We start from the raw sequence: 22,619 nt of genomic DNA, 5'->3' as shown, positions 1-22,619 counted from the left end.
TCCTTTTCTATTTCTTATTTCTTGTCCCTTCTCTTTTAAGATCAAGAAATGGGACAATTTTTTATATTTATTATTGTTTCCTATTTCTTAAAAAATTGAAATAGAAACACAAACTTGTTTTACAATCATTTTTTTATTATTTTTCATAACATTTATATAATTCATTAAAATATTTAAAACAATTATAAAACATTAACATTGTCAAATATAAATATAAATTCTATGGTAAAATTAATAAAAAAAAATTGCACTAAATTTTATTAACGCTATGTTATTAAATTTTGATTTGAGATATTATTTGTCGTTCAATTCAATTGTTTTAAATAAAATAAAATTTAAATTTAATTATGAAATTTGAAAATTAAATAATACATAAATCTAAATATTAAAAAATTTCAAAATTCAAAATTAAATCAAACTACACATTTAAAAAAATAATAATAAAGTAAGGAAAAATTAAAAGTAGATAAATAAATAAATAAAATTAAGCAATACAAAATAAATATGAATAGATAATTATGAAAATTAATAAAAAAGAAAAGAAATTCAAAATCATCCACGTTGGGAGTTGAGTCAATATTTATGGTAGATAAAAATGGTTGGAATAGTTGTAAATTTAGCGATTAGATTCAAAATAATTAAGTATATAGCAACATTTTAAAAAAATTACAAATGTAGCAAAATTTATCAAATTCTATCAATGATAGAAGTCTAAATATTGGTCTATCACTAATAGACCATACAGTCTATCAACAGTACAAGTCTATCGGTGATAATTTTGTTATATTTACAATTATTTTTAAATATTGTTATATTCTTAATTATTATTCTTAAAATGACCATCAATTATAATTATCCAAAATAGATTTTCAAACGTGCTTTTCTAGTAATGAGCCAACTAACAATTACAATAAAATAAAAACATTAAATCAAATCAAATAAAAATAGACAAGAACGTTATACAATCTTATTAACAAACACATATATACATCAACAAATATTAGTATCAAATTATGACTTTTACTTTGACAAAATAGCAAAAATAAATTTAAATTGTTAAAATAGCAAAACATAAAAATTAGAAAAATAAATAAATAAAACAATCCCTCAAATGCCCCTAACCAATATGTAAAATACAATTGTTTACATAAACCTCAAATACATTGTAATTGAAATAACATACATGCTACATAAAATTTTTTCCCAAAAAACATAAAGATTATAAAAATTGTCATTAATGGGAAGCTCAAATTTTAAAATCTCTACAAGTGGTCATTTTTTCCCCTTGAATTTCGGCCACTTACTTACTACTTTCATTCGAAACCCTAGAGGAAGTTTGAAAACCATTTAAAACCATCAATTTATCAAAGTATTCAAAAGGGGAGCATTGTTGATACTATAATAAAGATAAAATCATGAAATTATATCATAGAAGTCAAGACTCGCATACATTGGTGAGTTCGTCTACTCAAATCGGTGAGTTCTTCAAGTTCTTCATACATTTGAGATTCATTTGAGCTCTTCTTCTCTCTTGTTTGGAAGAAAAAATTTATCTATCTCATTGTGTTTGTCTATGGTCGACTGCCCCTCTCTCAATCTCATTCTTTTCTTTTCTCTAATAAAACCTAAAAGAAGAAGATTCAAATAATTGCAAAAATGTCATTAAAGCATAATTAAATTATAAATTTTAAATTCAAATTATTAAAAATATATCTTACCTCTAATTTAATAAATTGTTAATAAATGGTTTAAAATATAACAAATTTGAAAATATTGCATATAATAAAATATAATAAATTGTTTAAAATATAACAAATTCAAATTTAAATTAGTGATTACCAATTTTTCAAGGGAAATATTTATTAAACATAAGTTTTATGAATTAAATAAATAAATGTTAACTAATTTGATTTAAATATTAAAAATCCGAAAATTAGTTATGAATTATGGACATATATTTAGGAGTTATTTGGGGAAATCTTGCCGATTTCGAAAATATCATAAATTAGTTCACATTTTTGTAAATACATTGTATATGTGACTATGTGGTATTTGGTCTCATTATTTGTATCATGTAAATACACCGTATCTGTAAAACACATATTATACTCAGATATGCATAGCAAGGATGATTGGAAATAAAACGTCACAAACAAAATAAAACGTTTAATTAAAATAAATATGAATATTAACGTAATTAAAAAACACAAGGTGAACAAATAATTATTCGATACAAGAGACACAATAAATTATTTTTTAAAATAAAAATCAACCAAAATAAGTGTATAATCATAATTAGCATGATTGTATAGATGAAATATAATGACTCGAAAATGGTTGAAATTCTCATAACCATTTTTTATATTCATACGTACTATTTATTATCTAATAATCTTTTAAAAATATTTTGAATTATAAATTATACGAAAAATATTGTATTAGTTATTGTCATTATTTTATGAATTAGATTTTGTAATATTTGAATTCAAAATATTATGAAATCTAATGAAAAAGGAACGATCTTTTGGCAATTTTTTAGGGGAATCTTTATTAAACAACTTTTAAGAATTAAATAAATAAATGTTAATTAATTTGATTGAAATACTAAAAATCCAAAAATTTATTATGAATTATAGGCATATATTTAGAAGATGTTGGGAAAATATTGTCAATTCCGAAAATATCATAGTTAATGTTTTCCCAAATGATTGTAGTTTGCACATACATTATATATGATATTTGGCATCATTAAGCAAAAGTTATGCAACGTACCTTGAAGGAATAATATTATCAATGATTTTATGGTGTAAATTAAATAGTGTGAAATAAATAGATATTATTAAAAATAATTTGTTAAGCATTTGATTTGAAGTGTACAAATCCGATAACTTTATAAATTGATGGCATGAATCTAACCTATATTGGTTAAATGAGATCAATCTAAAACATAAATATCTATTTAATATTATTATCAAATTGAATTATATGCAAATATACGCTGCACAAATATACTATAACTGAAAAAATGAGTTGTAGACTATTAAGGAGTAAAATCGGTTGAAAAATTGTAAAGAAAAATCTACTTATGCGATTTTGCTAAAAATCAAATTATTTTTAAATTTTGCTATTTTTCAAATTGTACGGTATTATTTTGCCATTTTTACGGTTATCTAGATTGATATCGAGGGCCCAATATTAGAAAGTAGAAAGAAAGCCCAATCTACTTGTAAACCAAACCCCATTTCATCACATTAACACCAATTTTCTTTGCAAAATCCAACTTATAGGCTCAAAGGTTTAATTGTAGAAATTGAGAGTTAATTAATTGTAAAACTATTAAGGGTTTAAATTAAATTCATCACTTAGTTATATATATAAATATGTAAAGTCTAGTAAAATATTATATCCAAATATGAAAGCAATATAAATAATAATTGTAGTAAGTATAACATTGGAAATATCCCATTTTAGGTGTTTTACTAAAAAAACAACGCATAAGATATCGAAGTCTCAACAATTTCATACTAATAATATCATTAATTCTTTCATTTCGGATAATTTCTTCAATGATATTTGATTTGATTTGATTTTCACACGCAAAGTTCAAATTTTAGCTATAAGTTTAATGTCATAATCTCTCCTTTATTGGGTCAATTATAAGATTTGAACTATAGCCTTAGCATTTATAATTATACCATTGTTTATAGCATATGATCTTAATATTAATCAATATCAATTTTCATATTATGTTACTATTTAAGCTAAAAGGGAATGTTTTTAATTGGGTTTATATTTTGTGTAATTTTGGTAGAAATGGAATTTTAAATGCTTTTAATAGACATATAGGGTGAGATTTTATCTTCCCCCAACCACACCCATTAATTATTTTCTTAGTGGCTAAAGAATAATTTTTCTTAATAATAAATTTGTTAGGTTTGATTCCATTGGTTTTGCTTTTTTTATGTTTTATGAGAATATACACAAAAATTCACAAAATAAAAATATTCTTTTTTTTCTTCCTTTAATTTGGTTTAAGAAGAAAAATAGAACTCTAAATTTAGGTTTAGGGGAATTTACTCTAAAATTCGTTCATATATTCTATGTAAATCCTTTATGAGATAATTAGTTAAATAACATCTTTTATTATTATTTAGTATTTAATCAAATAGCTTTAATTAATTTAGTATAATTTTCTCAATCCATTGAATTCTTAGCTAAATTTTTAAAAGCTACTTTTTTTTTTAAGTTTTGAAAATTTGACTATATTGATAAAAAGTAAATTAAAAAAATGAACTAGTTTATAAACAATATTCGCTATACAAGTTCTTAATGGACCTTTCGACTTCTTTACGATTAAACAAATAAAATGAAGTGACGAACAAGCAAAACCTATATTGTTACGCACGGTTTGACTTTTCGATCATCTACATAAATAATAACTTTTATTAAAAAGAAAAAAAAAACTAGAATAATCATCTAAAAATATATAATAATTCACTAATCAATCCACACTTTATACTAAATATATACTAATTCTCACAAATAATAAACAACTAAATAATATATATATATATATATAAACTCCAAGGGGTTTTACAATTTATTCCTTTTGGTACATTTCCAACACAAATTCCCCAAGAACACACCCACTTAATTAATGAGCAAAGTTTTGAAATTGAAGTGATTAATTGATGAAGAAATACTATTGCTTCTTAAACCAAGTTTTTGCCATAAACTTAACACAACAAAGGGCCCCTTCTTCATTAGCTAAATATAAAGCTATGGTTTTATTTTTATGGAGACATATTCTTTAAAATAATAATACTAACATTAAATGTTAGGGGGGGCCAATATATATCATATCATAAATGGAAACTATAGCTTAGAATAAGCCTAAGGACAAAATTATTTAAATTTTTGCAAACATGGGTGTGAGTTGGAAGCAATTAATTAACCACATACTTAATTGAAAACCTTTATAAGGACAAAACAGCAATTAATTTTCCTAATTAAGTTATTAATTCTATACAATAGTGGTCAAATTAATCAATTAATACTAAAATTGGATTTGAATTAAAGCACTAACACTTTCTCCAATGATATATATATATTTTTTTTCTTACAAAGTTTCCTTAAATGAATCAAAGATGTGGCATAGTGGGTGGGAGATTGAAAAAGAAAAGTTTATAGCATATGCTTATTATTATTTAATTTTATTTTAGAGATTTGATGGAAATGAATGAATGAATGAATAAATAAATGAGATGGGAAATAACATTATCATTTAGGATTTGCATATGATTTTGGTAGGAATATTGGCATATGTCAATATCAAAAAGAAAAAAAGAAAATTGTGTGGTGATATAGACATGAGAGGTAGAAGAAATGTTCTAAGCAATCCTCTCTATTTTTTTTTTTTTTTTTTTATCAAAAACATTTAGAATAATTTTCTGGTTAATGTACATTTTATAAGTGAAAAGGCCATGCAAATATATTGCAAAAAAATTATTCCAAGTTTTTGGTACATTATTACAACGATATATATACATATATATATGAAAAGAGCATCTTATAAACAATACGATCAATCACAAAATTCACCTTCAAACTTTCAAATGTAAAAATTAAACCCTAAAATTTGCTTTATTTCGGTCGACAACAAAAGTGAAATTTTTTGTGATAGTTTTAATTACAATCGTGTGACGGTTAAAGAAGAGTGTGAATTTTGTAATTTTTTCATGGAAATAATAATTAATTTTTTTTTTAAAGGAAAAGATTGCCTATTAAGAAAAAACACTTTTTGATGAGTCTATTAATTTTTTGACCTTTAAATGGCTACCCATCTACCTCTTTAATTTTTCCCTAATGGTCCCTTTTTCTTCTCTCTTAAAGCAAATGAAGAAGAAGCTAAGAGCCTTCAAAATCAAAACAAAAGGCTTCTCATTTTATAACCATCCATCCATCTTTTTATTGAACTTTTTTTCTTCTTTTTTAACCTTTCAATCTCTCTCTCTATCTCTCTTTCTCTTTCTCTCAATAATGGAGATGAATGAAGATTTGGGATTTGGTGAAAATCCATTTAATGGAAGCTGCTTGAAAAGGCATTGTTCTTCACATTTGATGATGGAAACAAATAGGACGATGATGAGAAGATCAGAAGGTGATAATAATGATCATGAAGATCATGAGTCAAATGGTTCTTGTGGTAATTTGATCCATAGAGAAATTGTGTTCCCATCTACTATGATCACTACTAGCCACACCCCTACCAACAACAACAATTCTAATGTCTTTTCCTCCCCCAATTCCGCCTCTTGTTATAGCAACGACAACGTTTTGGACGTCGTTGAAGTTCTCGACGTTCACCGTCATCATCATCTTACCGTAATGGCTGAGAGGAAGCTACGAAGAATGATATCAAATCGGGAATCCGCACGAAGGTCAAGGATGAGAAAGAAGAAACAAATCGAAGAGTTGCAGTACCAGGCAAGATTTTCAAATCTCTACGTATATAATAATTGCAAAAACCAAATATTATAAACGTCTGTATAAGTTCGAGAGTTCAATTTTTCACCCCATGCACACTTCTCGGATGGTTATTTCGATAGCCATAATTCGTGTTTTATTGTGTAGTTGTTATGATTAAGATGTCATAAATATAGAGATGTTGATTGAAATTTAATACGTGTCAGGTAGGACAGTTGGAGGTTTCAAATCGACAATTATCCGAGAAGTTGATACAAGTGGTGGAATGCAACCAACAAATCCTGCATGAGAATGCAGAGCTAAAACGAAAAGTATCATCACTTCAGATTATTCTAACTGATTTCTTGACGCCATTGAGAAACTGTGAAGATGCTTTTGGGAACTCCATTATTAAAAATAATCGAAGAGCAGCAGCTGAACCAAATTCTTCCTAGCTCTCTCTCTCTCTCTCTCTCTCTCTCTCTCTCTCTCTCTCTCTCTCTCTCTCTCTCTCTCTTATACAACTTTAATATACCATGAAGATGACGAAGAAGAAGAAGAAGAGAAGATGAACAAATATCATAATATATATATATGTGTATTTTTCATCATGATCATTAGCTTAGCTACTTTTCTAAATCCAAATTATCCCATCAGGATATATATATATATAATTAATTAACTTTTCTTTTATCATTGTTATTTCTTTTCAATGGGTTTCAGGTTCTTTTCTTTTCTTTTTCTTTTTAATTTCTTGCTGATCTTTAACAGTTGACTTGACAAAGGATAAGATGCTTTTCTTCCCTATTTTATTCCCAACTTTCAAAAGGGAATGTTCATCATCATATATATAGATATTGTTTATTAAAATAACAGTAAAGTTTAATCTACATATATATATATATATATGTTAATAGTTGTTGTTGTATGAGTTTTCAAATATACTAACCATCGATTAATTAAATAAAAACTATGTAGTATAGCAATTATGTGGGAGCTGATACGAACATTCATATATATATATATTTGAACCTTATCAATCTTACAGAAGGAATACATATTCATTATGATTGAATTATTATATGTTTGCTATAAAATAACATTATACACTAATTATGTTAACCTGAGAAATACAATATATAGACCAAAATAATGGAAAGTACTAATAATGAAGCCATTTGTAAAACATCCTAAGAATGGAAATTGCTCATAAATTTGAACTTGACCCCATGAACTGATCTACAGAGACTGACTAACTTTATTTATTGCATCTTTAATTATTTGAAGAGCAAACTCTTTGTACATAGAAATGATTAATTTAGTAAAGAAATTGTGTTATTGAATGATTTAGCATTTATTTATACTAAGATTCTTACAATGAACAAAAAAAATAATCTAGAAATCTATCATATGAAACAATATAATTTCTACTAGAAAATAAACAAATAGTTAGAGATATTTCCCTCCTCCATTATTCTTTGGAGGATGAGGTTTAGCAACAAAATAATCGGCATTATAAGCTATAAATCTCGAACCTTCATCGTTAAGTAGATGTCCACCTTCACTTTTATCTCTTTTGTTAATCCATTTGTACTTTACATTCAAAATTCTCTTCTTGTTTTGATAAAGATTATCAGACGAGTCAGTTGTACTTGGAGAAGAACGACAACCATCTTGCTCTTTCACTCTTATTCTTTCCATCTTTTTCATTACATCTTCTTGCGTTTCTTTACCCAATACTTGAGTTGAAACCGGATAGCTTCTTCCATCAGCAACTCCACCTACAGTTACATAAATTTTAAGCTGAGCAAAAAGCTATCATACATACACTTTTACTTCTTAAATTCCTTCTACAAATTTTCAAGTTGGTTCGATATAACTGAGTGAGAAACTCACAAACTCGAGTATTTGAGATATATCCGTAATGATTTAACAAAAGTAATCAACAACAACAAACTTACATCACAAAAGACGTCGACACATACATTTATAAAAACTGATGTTGTTGTTTGATTACCTCGTAGTAAAACGAAAGCGAAGAGAAAGAAGAGACGAAGCCTTGGAGAAGCCATGAGTAGTGAACAAAACAGAGATGTGGGGAAGAAAAAGCAAAGGGGGGAAGCATTTGAAATGAGAAGAAGAGTGTAATTTATAGAGAGAAAAGTAAAAAAGAGAGTGTTATTTGGAAGTCAAAACTTAGATTAAAACAAAAGTGTATATCTTTGTTTGTGTTTGTTTGGTTATGCATTGAGAAAAATAAAGAAGAGAATGTGGTTGGGAGTTTGGTTATTGTTTATTGATTGCATGTGTGAGTGGGAAAATTGTCAAAGGTAAAGATTATGTATTGTATATATATATATATATAGACAACAAACCCACAAATCTTCAAGAACCTTTGAAATCTTAGGTATTGTAATTTGATGGGTTTTATGTTTGGGGAGATGTGAAAGGAGACAACAAATTACAAACCCTCTTGAAATGTGGAAATTTTGTTTATTTCCATAAACAAATTAATTTACGTGTTACTTTTACGGAAAATTCACATAAATAGAAGAAAATGTAAAGTATTTACATTATATACAAACATACTTTGAGCTTAGGTTAAAATTTTAGTAATCTATTTTGGACTTGGATTAAAACTTTGGTATGAACCATAAATAGTTTGTCAATTTTTCTATTTTTAAAAATTTCTTACTTTTATTTATTTAATGATATATAATTAAGAAAAATTGCATTAGTGAAAAAAAAAAGGTAAAATTAAAAAAAAAACACATAACACCTCTTCTTTCATATTGTAAATTTGGCATATTATGAACTCTATTATCAAAATTTTTTTCTTTTTGCTATTTTTTCGAAGGGTTGAAAATACATTTTGGATTATTTTATATTTTATTAAATTAAATGGTACATTTTGGTTCACACCCATACAGTAAAAGAAAAATGGTAAAATGATAAAATGACATAGAGATGTAAAAAGAAAATGAATGTAAACATTTGAGGGTGAGGAGTTAAATGAAGGGCAAAATAAACTTTTGTAGGTTAAATTTATAATGTTGTGAAGTATTATTACTTTGGGATTTGTTCCAAAATGAAAAAATGTTGTTTCTCCTTTACCCAACACCTTCACATGGGCTTTCATCCATTACCACCAACATATTTTCTATTTTTATGTTTTTCATTCTCCAATCCATGCAATGGTTGAAAAGTGGAAATAAATATTAAATTTTGAAAATGGTTAGCATTAGAAACAAAAAAAAATGAAAGAATGTTTGAAATGTAATTCAAAATTTACGTTTGAATCGAGCGTTTTAAATATGAATTACAATACTGAACTCTTTTTAAAGAGATACCGATCGTTTGGATCGTCTTTGTTTTGCTCTCAATTCAACATGCATTTCAATACTTGTCTGATTTTCAGTAATCATAATTAACATTGATCAAACTGTAGATAAATTCAAACTTATAATGTCTTAATCATCAAACAACATGTAATGTTGAGGTGAGACAATCTTTGTAAGCTCTAAACGATTGAATAACAATGTTACGAGAAATTGAATGATGACCAAATGTGTGAAGTTTATACTATTTAATTGAACTTCAAACTTTGAAAGTATATTTGATGGATGTTGTGGGAGAATTCAAAATTTAAATACAGCTATTGCCATGTCACTATTGGTAATATTTTTTTTAAATATTGGCAAAGGAGAAAATGAAAATAATATATATTTTTTTTCATTCTCTTAAAAGAATATTTTGGAGAAACGGACAATACGAGACCGGCGGCCTCCTCGCACAACGACTGTTCGTCGACGTTCATCGGCGACCTTGTCTGAACTATTTCGCCGGTCCGAAGGGTCACTCTGTCACTCGTCGACGATGGCGGACGATTCAACTAACTCCTTTGCTTCGTCCTCAGAAGATCGATTAAAAGCCCTAATTTCTTGTCCTTCCGCGAGTGCTAAATTCGGTAACGAAGAGGAATTTCTTGAAGGTGGATTTGAAGAAAGTCACCTGCTGATTGATGATAATCCTTCTTCTATCTGTGTAATTTGCTTTTCGGAAGATGGAAAAGCGGAGAGAGGCAAGCTTGATTCCTGTGATCATTATTTTTGCTTCGTCTGCATTATGGAGTGGGCGAGGATTGAATCTAGATGCCCTGCTTGTAAGGGAAGGTTCACTGTTGTTCATAGAATTGCGAAGGATCCTTGTCGACTCCGTGAACGAATTGTTAATATTCCTATGCGGAATCAGGTCAGTAACTCTGTAATTGACATCTTACTGCTTGATTGTGAACTCGAAGATTGATATTTAGGTTTTTTAGGGTTTAAGGGGTGCGGTTTTTGCTTGGAATTTGAAATTTTTTTGTTTTAGAATTGATGTCATTGCTAATATGCTTGACTGCAAGTCTCAGTCCGATTGAATAATGCAATGCAGTACTCTCTACTAGTAAAATTCTTCCCTTTCTTTTGAAACTCGTAGTTATTGGAACAAATTTTCATATAATTACGTTTGATTGTATTGAACTATGTCGAAATTTTGTGGGCACTTGCTTGATTTTCAGGTTAAGGTCAAAATAGATATACTTTTGCATCTCTACAGCATCCATTTCTCTTTCTGCTGTCATTTACTTGTTCGAACAGCAATGATAGAAGTCTTTAAAAGATTTAAGAAGTATAAGCATCTTTATTTACCTCACCAGAAATATTTCAGTTTCGCAAGTTCATCCTCCACAAAATTTGAATGAACATCCATCTAAGGTCTTGTTTGATATCCATTTTATTTTTAGTTTTCTGTTTGTTATACTTGTTCATCACAAGTTTGTTTGGTCAGATTTCATGTTCTTTAAAAACACACATTTGAATTCTTTTTTAGTTTTTAAACCATCTAAAAGATGTATAGCGCAGTAGAAATCTTCTGTTTATAAGCATGATTTGCTAAACATAGTTCAATTTGGGTGTAGAAATACACATAGTTTAAAAAGCTTCTAACTTTTCCTGATTTCAGGACCAGTCTGCTTCTGGAAGTGCTAGAATTGGGGATCCATATGCAGAGACGTGTTGTACTGTGTGCAAGGGAATGGAAGATGAAGGTCTCATGTTACTCTGTGATCTCTGTGATTCAGCTGCTCATACTTTTTGTGTCGGCCTTGGTGCTAATGTACCCGAAGGTGATTGGTATTGCCATGACTGCACCATCGCCAGAGCTCAACATACTGATACTGAATTAGATACTAGTTTCATCAAACAAAATCAAACAACTACAGTTGAACCACGCATTGCTATTTCTGATATAGTAAAAGAATCAAGTGCTCAAACAGTTAGCATAACTCGTAGAGGAGCTCTTTTACATTCCAATCGTGAACCACCTTCTATTGTCCCCAGTTCGAGAAGAAGTGTGGCCCAGAAATCATTGCCTAGTCGAGGAGGTAAAGCTGCGGGAACAAGTGCAAGAACATTACATCGATGTCGCAACATCCATAGCTATATAAGGGCATTACGTGATAATTGGGATGCTGTACGAAAGGGTTCGCTGAGGTTTCCTGCTAGCAGCTCATCCACATATTGTGGCAACAGTTCCAAACGAGATACTGGTGGTGCTGAACTAATAAACAAGCAAACAAATCAACCTCATGCCATTAGCTTGCAGGCAACCACATTACCTGAGTCTAATGGAAACTCTTGTGATGTCGAGAAGGCATGGCGAATGATGGAAATTGCAAAGGCCAAATCTATACGTGAGGGAGATCAAACCTTGAGACATCCTGTTAGTAGACAAATAACCACAAAAACAAAAGATTCTCACACAGCTAAAGGTCAACAGTACAAAATCAAGAAGCCGGATGAGCCAGCCAAGCATAAGAAGGAAATGGGAAAACAAAGATTGCTCGAGTTGGATAAGCAATTGTGTCGTCCTGTAGCAAGTAAGAAGAATAAAGCTTCTGATGAGTTTTTTCCTACCCATTCATCCAGTAATGGAGAATTTCCCTTGGGTAAAATGGTCCAGACTGGCGGAGGTGATTTCCACTGTGAAAATAGAAGAAAGCCATCAAACAAAATAGTGGATGAAGTTTCATCATCCTCCACAATGACACAAGCCTCGGATAAACACCATTCTGCTCGTGAGGCTGGCAGTGATCACGATGGCAAAAGTGAGATACGAACACTGGTCAAAATCAATCTAAAACTCCTAAGCCAAGGCAAAAATTTGGGTACGACGTCACACTCTCCAACCCCATTACCATTAATTTGATATGCAGTTATCTTGTAACAATAAAGCGGAGTAATAATTAGATAAGATTTATGCAGGATATGAAAGGTACAAAGAAGTGACAAGGCTAGCAACACACACAATCATGGCAAGATGTGGTTTAGAACCCCCACCAAAACCAACAAAACAATACGTATCGTCCTCGGTTTGCAAACACACAGAAGAAGAAATCCGGAAGCTTCACAGGTCGACTCTAATGCCGGATTCTTGCAGGAAATGCTTCATGTGGTTTGTGAAAGATGTTGTTAATGCCATTATGTTAGAAAAACTAACGGTGGGTTCAACTTCATAGGCTGTAAAGAAACTAACAAATAATGTGGATTATTATCATTATTATCCGTAAGAGTTAGGAGAGGAGGACAAAATAGAGAAGCCAAAGAGTTGAAGAAGTAGAAGAAGAAGATGCGGGGACCAAACTGGAAGGGGTTGATGTGAAAGTGCTTTTGTGGACGCTCTGTGAAAGCACTCAGAAAAGCGCTTATGACAAAATCACGTGACTTTGAAGAACGTCAGCAGAAGATGGACATGGACATGGACGTGGACATCGTCTTTTAGGTACTCAAGTTTCTTCATAAATAATTATTAGTTTTGTAAATTTTGGTATATCAATTTTGGAAAAATGTTTCACAAAATTAAATAAATAAATAAATAAATATATATATTATAAAGGACCCACAACACACGTGGAGAGGTGTCAGGAGAGGAGCACGTGGGGGGGGGAGGAGGCAGGGAGGGATGGGGACACACGTGACAAAACTGCCTTATCACGTGCTTTGAAACTGAACTACCATTTCCGTGTTGGGTGCTGTCACTTCATCATTCGTCACAGCCCTAATACCCCTATCACTTCTCCACACATTTCTTTTTATATAACTATCAATTATTTATTTATTGATTACCCCATCAAACCATTAAAGAAAAAAACAACTTTTCTCCAAACTATATTAATTAATTATCCCTTTTCTTTTACTTTTCGTATTAATTCGATTATTTATATTGCCCTTTTATTAAATTAAAATTACATACGGACGGCATCCATAAGCATGGGCAGCCAAAATATTAAAAAAAGAAAAAAGAAAAAAAGAAAGTGGGTCCCGAAAATAGTGAGTTGGCCACGTGAGGAAGAGGGTGTGAAAAGGATCACGTGCGTCTTGCGGATTCTTCGCCGGTAACCCCTTTTAAAGTTTAGTATTTGTTAACTGATCCCTAAACGGATCCCTTCAGAATGTCCGTGTTTTATGCTATTCCCCCCTCCTTCCATCTTTCTTTTTTCTGTTGCTTCTTTTATACTTTTTAAATTTAAATTACATTTATTATATGATGAATTCAATACGATAATAATATTAATAATAATGATGATGATAACATATTTGGATTTGTCAGTATTGTTAACATCTTCATGATTTGTTCATTACTGATCTACAAATTAGTTTGAATATATCTTTTTATCCATATTCACCTTGCTTTCATTTTGAGTGAACTTATTTAAGAGTTAAAAGTTGTCCAAGACGGAAGGATGTTGAGAAAGAGCATTGTGAAGTGTGCATCTGGCCAAAAGGTAAATGTCTAAAATATATATTGATCAAGAAATAAAGCAGTAGAGGACAGATTGGCACTCCCTTGAGTGCCAAAAACGTCTCTAACAATTTTGTCATCACACACAAACAAAGGCATGTGTTGGTTGGTTTGGCTTATAAATGCTATTTAACAACCCTTGGAAAAGGGTATGTTATATATCCAAAACAAAGATCCGACCTTATATTCCTTTTAAGCACGTCAATTCAAACAAAATTGAGACCAAACTTAAGGAGAGCGAGTTGGAGGCATGATATAATCTTAGGCAGACTTGATGATCAAAGGGACAACCATTAGAATCATTTTTAAAAGTTGAAGGATGAAACGTGATTTTATGTTGAGTGTTGATACAATTTGAGAATTGTATAGACATGAGAAATATTGAAATTTTGATAAGAAGCTATAAAAAGCAATAATGTCAAATCCATGTCTTAAGTGTAGGTTTGGATGAAAGAAGAAAGAAAGACAGAAATGATAGAAAGAAGACAGGGGAGATGGAATTGGATCACTAACTATTGCATTTATATCAACTTGCACGAACCCCCACTTAAATCATATTTCATATTTCATTTGCATTAAAATCAAATTAAATTACTATAAATAAAGCTAAAGAATTTCACTTCTCTTTTCAATATGTTTGTGCATAAAAAGTTAACTAAAAATATTTGTAGGGCCTTATGTAGATATATAGTGTTTTCAAGTTTTTCTTTTTTGTTTTTGTTTTGAAAAACACTAACCAAACATGTTCATCACATGGCTAAGTTGTGGTGGGAGGGGGGAGGCTCTACCTTTATAGAGGGAAGAAACATCTTACAAAGTTCTTTTCCTTTTTGCAACAAGCCAATTTTTCTAGATGATCAACAACTTGATTTCCTTTCTGATGAATAAACCTAAGCTGGACACAACACTTTAAAACATAATAGACTCGAAAACTTAAGCAAAACCCCATGGAACCCTATGACCTCCATTGCCATTAAATTAAGTTCAATTTTATTTTTTATTTTTTATTTTAAAAGTAATTATGTAATGAATATGGTTGTTGAAGATAAGTATGGGGATAAATTGTTATTAGGAAAATTAATTAATTGAAACACATTAGGAGGTTGTTCTGGTGTTAAATCAAATAGACTAAAACTAATCAACAACCTAAAACCCTCTCATCTTATGTCAAATGGTATTGTTGAAAAGTTTATATTAATATAATTTGTATCCACAATCACATACCTCCATGTGCATATCTCGAATTAACTAACGCACATATAATAATTAATCAACTTAACTACCTTCTAAATTTTTTAAGATAATCTTTTCTTTATATATATATATATATTGGAAGAAAAAAAATAGAAAATGCCAAAAAAAAAAAGTGAAATTGTTTTTTGAGGCTTAAACTTTAAGCTTAAAATTAAAAAAAAAAATTACAAAAAGGGAAGAAGAAGAGGTTGTCAGTCACGTGATTATCCCACGCCTTCCACCAACATCCTCTCTCTCCACAAAAATAAATGACAAATATATAAGAAATTTTATTTTAAATCATAAAACTTTTAAAAAATCAATTTATTTTATTTACCCAAAATACAAAATTAGTTTTGATTTTTTTAAAAAATTTAACAAACCCACAAAATATTTAATGAAATTTTTTGTGTCTGTTTGATATATTAATGAAAATTTTATTTAATAATAATAATAATAATAAGGTGATTTTGAAATAAGAATTAGGACAAGTTGGGATTGCCGAAAATATTTGGAAAATAGATAGGGATTGACGCCCAGAGGTATATATATATATTATATATATATATATATAATGCATTTAAATTAAAGCTCGTGGACAGCGACGCCGTTAACTTAACGCCGTAGTCCCACCTAACGGAAAACGACGAAAACCAAAGAATCAAAAAGCATTTAAACTTTTTTACATTTCATGTTTTTGTGGTGATGTTAATCCAATTTTTAGAAGAAAACTTACTTAGTGATTTGTATGATTGTTTAAGTGTTTGTAGTGGAAGAAGGGTCCCTTTTCAATAGTAAAAAGAAAGAGAGAGAAAGTATAAATAAAAGATGGTGAATCCAATCCAACCCTTACGCCTCTTTTTCCATTTTCATTTTCATTATTATTTGGTTTTTCGGATTTTCAGTTTTTGAAAAACGAGAAATTGGATGCCTAAACAAAAAAACACACAATTCTTTTGTTTGTAAGCGGCAATTCGAAGCAGATTCTTCTTCTTCTTCTTCTTCTTCTTCTTCCTCTTCTTCCTCTTCTCCATTTTCCCAATTCATTTCTTGAAATTCACAACAACTCTAAATCACTTTCTCATCCGATTCATCCTGGTATTTACTCTCTACTCTCTTCTTAATTCATCCAATTCTTTTTTTTTTTTTTTCTCTTGAATTTTGTATCTTCTTCTTCTTCTTCAACTGTTGTTGTTGTAGCAGCTGGAATTCAACAATTGCTTTCTTCGCAATCACATATATGTTCTTTTTTCTTTTTTTTTTTTCTAAAGTGAATGCGACTTTCAGATCTTTATACCAAGGCCTAAATTCTCCGATCCGTGACCTTTTGTAGGAATTCAGGAAATTCTCGATCTCTACACTCAATTTTAGGTTAAATCACTGAGGATTGAACTTTCTTAGAATTTGCATTGATTATAATTCACGATGGAGCTTCCTCAACCTCCTCGTCCTCTTGGAACCGAAGGTTGTTTTTTCGATTTGATTTTTTATGTTTCTGAACTTGAGTTTTACAGAAATTGAATAAAGCTGTTTTGTGTTCAGGACGGAAACCAACGCATGACTTTCTATCACTCTATGGTCATTCAACTGCTCTTCAACAAGATCCATCCCAGTCCTTTCAAGGTAAATTAAATTAATTAAACCTCGCAGATTAAAGTTGCAAAAATCCAAACTCATATTTTGATTTTAATTTCCGTAGAACTGTTTAGCTTCGTACTATTAGTGAATAGTGATGATGTAATATACAGTTTAGATCCAAGATGAATGAGGAGTTTTTATGTTCTTTAGAATTTGTATTCTAAAGTAAAGCCACGTCTCTGTTTTAGGTATTTTGTTTATTAAATTTAATAAATTGCTTTTGGTTTGAAAACGAAATAAAAACTATGGTTGTTCGTGCACGTGACCTTGAATTAAATCATTGATCTTTGGAGCAGGAAGTAAAGTAAAAGTAGGGACTGAATTAAATTAGAAACAGAATAGAATAGATGATAGATGATAGAATAGGGTCACTGAATTCCAAAAAGGAAAAGGAAAGGCTCGGCAGGTAGCCAATTAGCCTCACCCCTTATCGATGGGGACCCGCTTTCAGCTCATGTGTCGACAAATGACTTGACCTATCGCACATTTCAGGATAAGGGAAGGATGCAAATTCAGCCTCCCTTTCGGTACCCCTTCAAAAATGCATTCTTTTTTCCTTTTTTTTCTTTTTTTTTTTTTAATCTTTTGAGATGTGCATATGCTTATGAATAAATTCCATAATAAATAAAGTGAATCTTTCTAACCTTGACATGTGGATATATCGTCTACTGTAGATATTTACTGCTCCCCCACCATGCGTGTCGCTTAAGGAATTGTCATTATGAAGTGCTCTTTGAATGGGGGGGACTTTGAAATTTTTGTATTCAGCTTGTTCTTGTTTTTTGGGACAGTTGTTTTTCCATTTCTTTATAAGTAATGATTGCTATATATATTAGTGGCTTACCTTCCCCACCTCCAATGTAAAAAAGAGAATAGTAAAACATGAACAGGGAATTCAGTCTCCAAGTTTTGTAAATTGTAATCCCAGTTTAGGCTGACTTTGGGTTAGCTTACTGTAATATCTTTTCTATTTCTATGAGAACAGGGGGTTTCCTTAAAACGCATGATTTTCTCCGGCCGTTGGAACGGACTGGGAAGACATGCGCCAAGGAAGAGAAAACAATCAATGTATCCACTGTGGAACGAGCAGCGCCAACCTTGGGAACTCAAGCACATAATTCTGCTGCCGAGCGTTTATTACCGGGTGGAATTGGGACTTACAGTATTAGCCACATTTCTTATTTTAACCAGAGGGTTCCAAAGCCAGAAGGGTCGGTATTCCCAGTGCCTCAGGCCAGTAATACTGATAAAAGTGATGACAACTCCCGTTGTAGCTCTTTGTCTGGAAATGGTTTCACGCTGTGGGAAGAATCTGCTGTTAAAAAGGGAAAGACAAGGAAGGAGAATCTGGGTGAAAAGCCCGCCTTAAAGGGTAAAGTTTTTTTATTGTTACAATATTTTCAGCTCTAATTATTCATATACAGCTAGCCCACACACAACATTTGCTACCATACCCCATGGTCGCAGAGGAATAACATGCGACTACTAATCGGTCAATATTTGCTACCAAACTATGAAACTTGTGCATGTGCATATGTGGGCTTTCTCCTCTCAACTTTCTATTTGTGTTTATTCGGAGTTCTGGTATCAGTACATATTTTCCCTTATCATTTTTCCCGATCGAACGGATATTCTGTTCTTCATAGCAGAATCACCGGCAAAGATTGAGCAATGGACCGTTACAACAGAGCGGCCAATGCAATCGTCGTCAAGCAACCATCGCAGTAGCTTCAGCTCTCTCTCCCCCTCTCAGTCAGTCACTTCTTTCGCTTCTTACTTATCAAAACGTCAACATATTGTTTCAGTTTCCTTGTAGTTATTGAGACTGGACTTCCTTAAAATTTACGTTCAGGCCTTCAGGGCAGCAGAGCCGAAGCTTCGGTGAGATGTTAAAGTCCACAGTCAATGTTTCCTCCATGGAAGAGGAACTAGACGACGACAAAGCATTTGTTATTAAGAAGGAATCATCACCATCCACTGCCTATAAAGGTTCATTTCCTCATGATGCTCTGTTTGTTATACCCACAAATATAATTTGTTTCTTTCTGGAGAACTCATTCATTTTGACCCAAAACTATTAAGTTTGTCGAATCTCGCTGCAATCTTTATCCGAAGTTCTCGTGAAAATTCGTTGGAAAAAAGTATTTTGATAGCTTTTAATGAAGTATAAAATAGAAGAGATTAGAAAGAAAAATTAAAATAGAGTAAAGCTAATTTTTTCTGGGCTAAAATTTGTGAGTTTTGGCAAAGTTACACATTTGATATGTGGACTACTGAAATTCTAACTTTTGTAAATTTTGATATCATTGTAATTAGTGAGTTTATGGAGATTCTTTCACCACTTTTTCTTTTGTTAAAGTTAGTGGAAATTGAATCGTATTAAACTAAGTCTGGAGTTCAATTTGAAGAAGTTTATAGTTTATAGATAAAGTTGATATAGTGATAAGTTTAGTGGGTAAAAATTGAATTTTCCCCCCAGAAAACTTTTCTCAAGTATTCACCTTTTTAAAAATCTTGGATTTACAGGTGACTTGAAGATTAATATCTGTGGAAAAAGCTCTGATCAGAAGGCTAACACGCCGAGATCCAAACATTCTGCAACAGAACAGCGTCGAAGGAGCAAAATTAATGATAGGCAAGATTTCGTAGATATATGTTAATTCAGTAGCAGACTTGCGTACATATTTCCTTATAGAAAGCAATTTGTTGTATCACTCTAGAAGTTTGAAGTTGAAAAGTTGCATGCAGATTTCAGAAGCTGAGAGAACTAATTCCCCGTAGTGATCAGAAGAGAGACAAGGCATCGTTCTTATTAGAGGTAAATGCGCATGTCACTTGATAATACATTACTTCTCTTTTGCTTATGATGTGCTGTAGATTGATTTCTCAGCATGTTTCCAGGTTATCGAGTACATTCAATTTTTACAAGAAAAGGTTCGCAAGTATGAAAGCTCACCACCGCAAGGATGGTATCATGAACCAGCGAAATTGATCCCCTGTGTAAATACTCATTACAAACTCTCTCTCTATACATTCCTTCTAAAAACCTCTTATTCTTTTGTTCTTGTTCCAGTAAACTTAATGGTATTAGCCACCTAATTAGGAAAGATTCTGATCATCTGTTGTGCAGAGAAACAATTGCAATCCAGCACAATGTTACATCGATCAATCTCAAATAGCAAAGAGCGGCCCTGTGTTTATATTTGCTGGATCTGATGAGAAAAATATGTGTCACTCCCCTGCATTTCCTAGGTGCTCGCACAACCCAGTAGAATCTGAAGTCAGTACTTCCACCACCTTCCGAGAAGCGGATCAACACCCTGGAACAAATAACAAAACGTGTTATCCAATGTTGGACCCACGCCATTTCACACCTGTCATAAGTGAAGGTGCAAAAACTAGACTCCATTCTCAAGTAGGACATAATGCAGACAATAAACCATGTGAAATACAACCACTATCGTGCGAGATGAGATCATGTACTACCAATATTGTTGATGGCAATAATAAGCTGAAAGAACCTGAGCAGAGGATTGATGGTGGTAGAATTAGCATCTCAGGTGCATATTCTCAAGGGTGAGTATAATGTGTACATTAATTTTAACGATCTTGAGTTTTTATTCAGTCAAACAATAAATTTAGCGCTCTTCAAGATTGACATTATAGTATTAGTAAGTAGCTCTTATTGGCAGCAAAGTTAATTGTTGGAAGAGACTAATATGTTAGGAATTAAAGTAGTTATGGGATGCCTAGACATTAGTTAGAATGGGATGACGGATTTGGTAGTTAAGTGACTTGGCTCTCCCACCCCAATAGCTAGCTTTTGGAGTGTGGTTCTCCAAGGTGGTTAAGTATCTAGCATAATAGTAAACAATTTGAGATTTGGTTTGTTGATGGGCAGGTTGTTAAAAATTCTCACACAAGCGCTACAAAGTTCTGGAGTGGATATGTCACAGGCCAGCGTTGCGGTGCAAATAGAACTTGGAAAGAGAACGAATTACAGAGAGATCGTCCCTTCTCCTATTGTGGTAAACAAGAATTGAATATACTACTACATAGATGTCCTTTTCTGAGTCTTTTTAGTACATCATGCAACTCCGTAGACCCAAAATTCATCTAATGGTCTCGATATTTTCCTGCATTCCTTATGACTTAATGTCATACTTCCTTGTCTGGAATGAAAATGCTAGATGGTAGGAGAATGTTGGGGTCATCCGGTGCTAAATCTGAATTTTGAATCTTAGACCTAGAACATTAAACATACATATCTCAATTGAGTTAGGTTCATTTTGGTATATTATTTTCCTAGTTCTATTAACATTTCTCCCAATTTTTATTCTTCTCTTTGTTATTTCGTAGGACGATTCAGCTCGCCCAAGTGAGAGAGCGAGCGTTGGTACAAGAGTTATAGCTGGAGAGAATATGGAGCAGGCATTAAGAAAGAAGCAAAAGACATGAAAGAAGAGAATGATACAACAAACAAGTATTCTTCTCCCGTCAATTCTATTTATTATCACTTCATTTTTACCGTTCCATTTCTTCCCTGGGGCGTTTATGGCATCTGACCAATATTTAATTTATTGTACATTAGGTTAGTTCATTTTCTAGTTTTGATTTTTTTTCTTTTGGGCATTCCCCATTTGAATATGGTGAAGTATGTAGCTGCTCTGCTTTAGAAAGTTAGGCTTGGATGCCCCTTTTATATGTAAAGGGCTTAAATTGGATGTAAAGGTGTGTAGACCTCTTTGCTTATTTCTGGGAATGAATCAAAATAACAAAACATGTATAGTTTCCTCTTCAACCAAACACTTCGGTACCATTACATTACTAGAAAACACCTCTTAAACTTTGATCATCGTTTCAAAAGTATCCCATACTTCTAAAAGTTGAAATATTATTACTATTAATCTACCCCGAACATAATTTAGATTGCTGCACTATTCTAGTTGGATTACCACACCATTGAAAACTATTAAGGAAACAAAGAGAAAGTTAAGGGGAGGGTTTTTTTCTTTTACGATGTAGCCTATGATTACTTTTAGAATGGTTTCCACTAAATTTAACCAAAAATTCTAAATTCGGAAACATATATGATAAAATTAAATCATTACGCAACTACAATAATTACATTGAATCAATAGAACTGCTTTTTTGATAAAAGAAAAGAAAAGAAAACAATAAATTTGTTTACTTTCATGGCACGACTCTATTATATTATATCCCCATTTTCTGGATCTCAACGGTGTTCTCTGTTAGTCTTATAAACAGGAAAAAGAAAAAAGAAAAAAGAAATCTCCTCCGCCGTTATTAAACTTGAAGAAGCATCAAACTACGGTATATATATATATAATTTAATTTGCTTTCGTAATCTGAAAGCATACCTTAAAAAGAAAAAATAATGGGTATCCACTTCTCCTCTACTGTTCATAATATCTCATATA

General features: G+C 31.2%; 4 protein-coding genes across 6 annotated transcripts; 3 read left to right on the top strand and 1 right to left on the bottom strand.

The window, feature by feature from the left end:
- The first annotated feature begins 5,878 nt into the window (after positions 1–5,878).
- LOC101205173 (transcriptional activator TAF-1) lies at positions 5,879–7,178 on the top strand. Its single transcript, XM_004137562.3, has 2 exons — positions 5,879–6,486; positions 6,693–7,178. The coding sequence occupies exons 1-2, from the start codon at positions 5,896–5,898 to the stop codon at positions 6,918–6,920; spliced, it is 819 nt and encodes a 272-aa protein (XP_004137610.2). The 5' UTR covers positions 5,879–5,895; the 3' UTR covers positions 6,921–7,178.
- A 696-nt stretch (positions 7,179–7,874) lies between these two features.
- On the bottom strand, positions 7,875–8,741 carry LOC116401758. The gene is made up of 2 exons (XM_031880261.1): positions 8,483–8,741; positions 7,875–8,246 (listed from the first exon to the last, which is right to left on the bottom strand). Exons 1-2 carry the CDS (start codon positions 8,535–8,537, stop codon positions 7,915–7,917), a joined length of 387 nt encoding a protein of 128 aa, XP_031736121.1. The 5' UTR covers positions 8,538–8,741; the 3' UTR covers positions 7,875–7,914.
- A 1,461-nt stretch (positions 8,742–10,202) lies between these two features.
- LOC101208450 lies at positions 10,203–13,998 on the top strand. 2 transcript variants are annotated; one of them, XR_004214020.1, is made up of 4 exons: positions 10,203–10,716; positions 11,470–12,673; positions 12,771–13,287; positions 13,402–13,998. XR_004214020.1 is itself a non-coding variant. In XM_004137406.3 (3 exons), exons 1-3 carry the CDS (start codon positions 10,342–10,344, stop codon positions 13,022–13,024), a joined length of 1,833 nt encoding a protein of 610 aa, XP_004137454.2. In that variant the 5' UTR covers positions 10,203–10,341; the 3' UTR covers positions 13,025–13,401. The 2 variants fall into 2 exon arrangements, 1 of the variants encoding a protein (XP_004137454.2); XM_004137406.3 differs by lacking the exon at positions 13,402–13,998 and having other exon boundaries at positions 12,771–13,401.
- Positions 13,999–16,478: 2,480 nt separating this feature from the next.
- Positions 16,479–21,984, top strand: LOC101204688 (transcription factor BIM1). 2 transcript variants are annotated; one of them, XM_011652069.2, is made up of 12 exons: positions 16,479–16,638; positions 16,874–17,005; positions 17,083–17,163; positions 18,164–18,550; positions 18,828–18,930; positions 19,031–19,167; positions 19,705–19,813; positions 19,927–19,996; positions 20,080–20,178; positions 20,309–20,754; positions 21,080–21,206; positions 21,538–21,984. In XM_011652069.2, exons 2-12 carry the CDS (start codon positions 16,966–16,968, stop codon positions 21,634–21,636), a joined length of 1,698 nt encoding a protein of 565 aa, XP_011650371.1. In that variant the 5' UTR covers positions 16,479–16,638; positions 16,874–16,965; the 3' UTR covers positions 21,637–21,984. The 2 variants fall into 2 exon arrangements, with proteins under 2 accessions (XP_011650371.1, XP_011650369.1); XM_011652067.2 differs by having other exon boundaries at positions 18,825–18,930.
- The last annotated feature ends 635 nt before the right edge of the window (positions 21,985–22,619 follow it).

Source organism: Cucumis sativus, chromosome 1 (genome assembly GCF_000004075.3).
Source record: "Cucumis sativus cultivar 9930 chromosome 1, Cucumber_9930_V3, whole genome shotgun sequence".
Taxonomy (NCBI): Eukaryota; Viridiplantae; Streptophyta; class Magnoliopsida; order Cucurbitales; family Cucurbitaceae; genus Cucumis; species Cucumis sativus.
The sequence above is the reverse complement of the archived record's forward strand: the minus strand, read 5'-3'. Positions and strand labels throughout refer to the sequence as shown.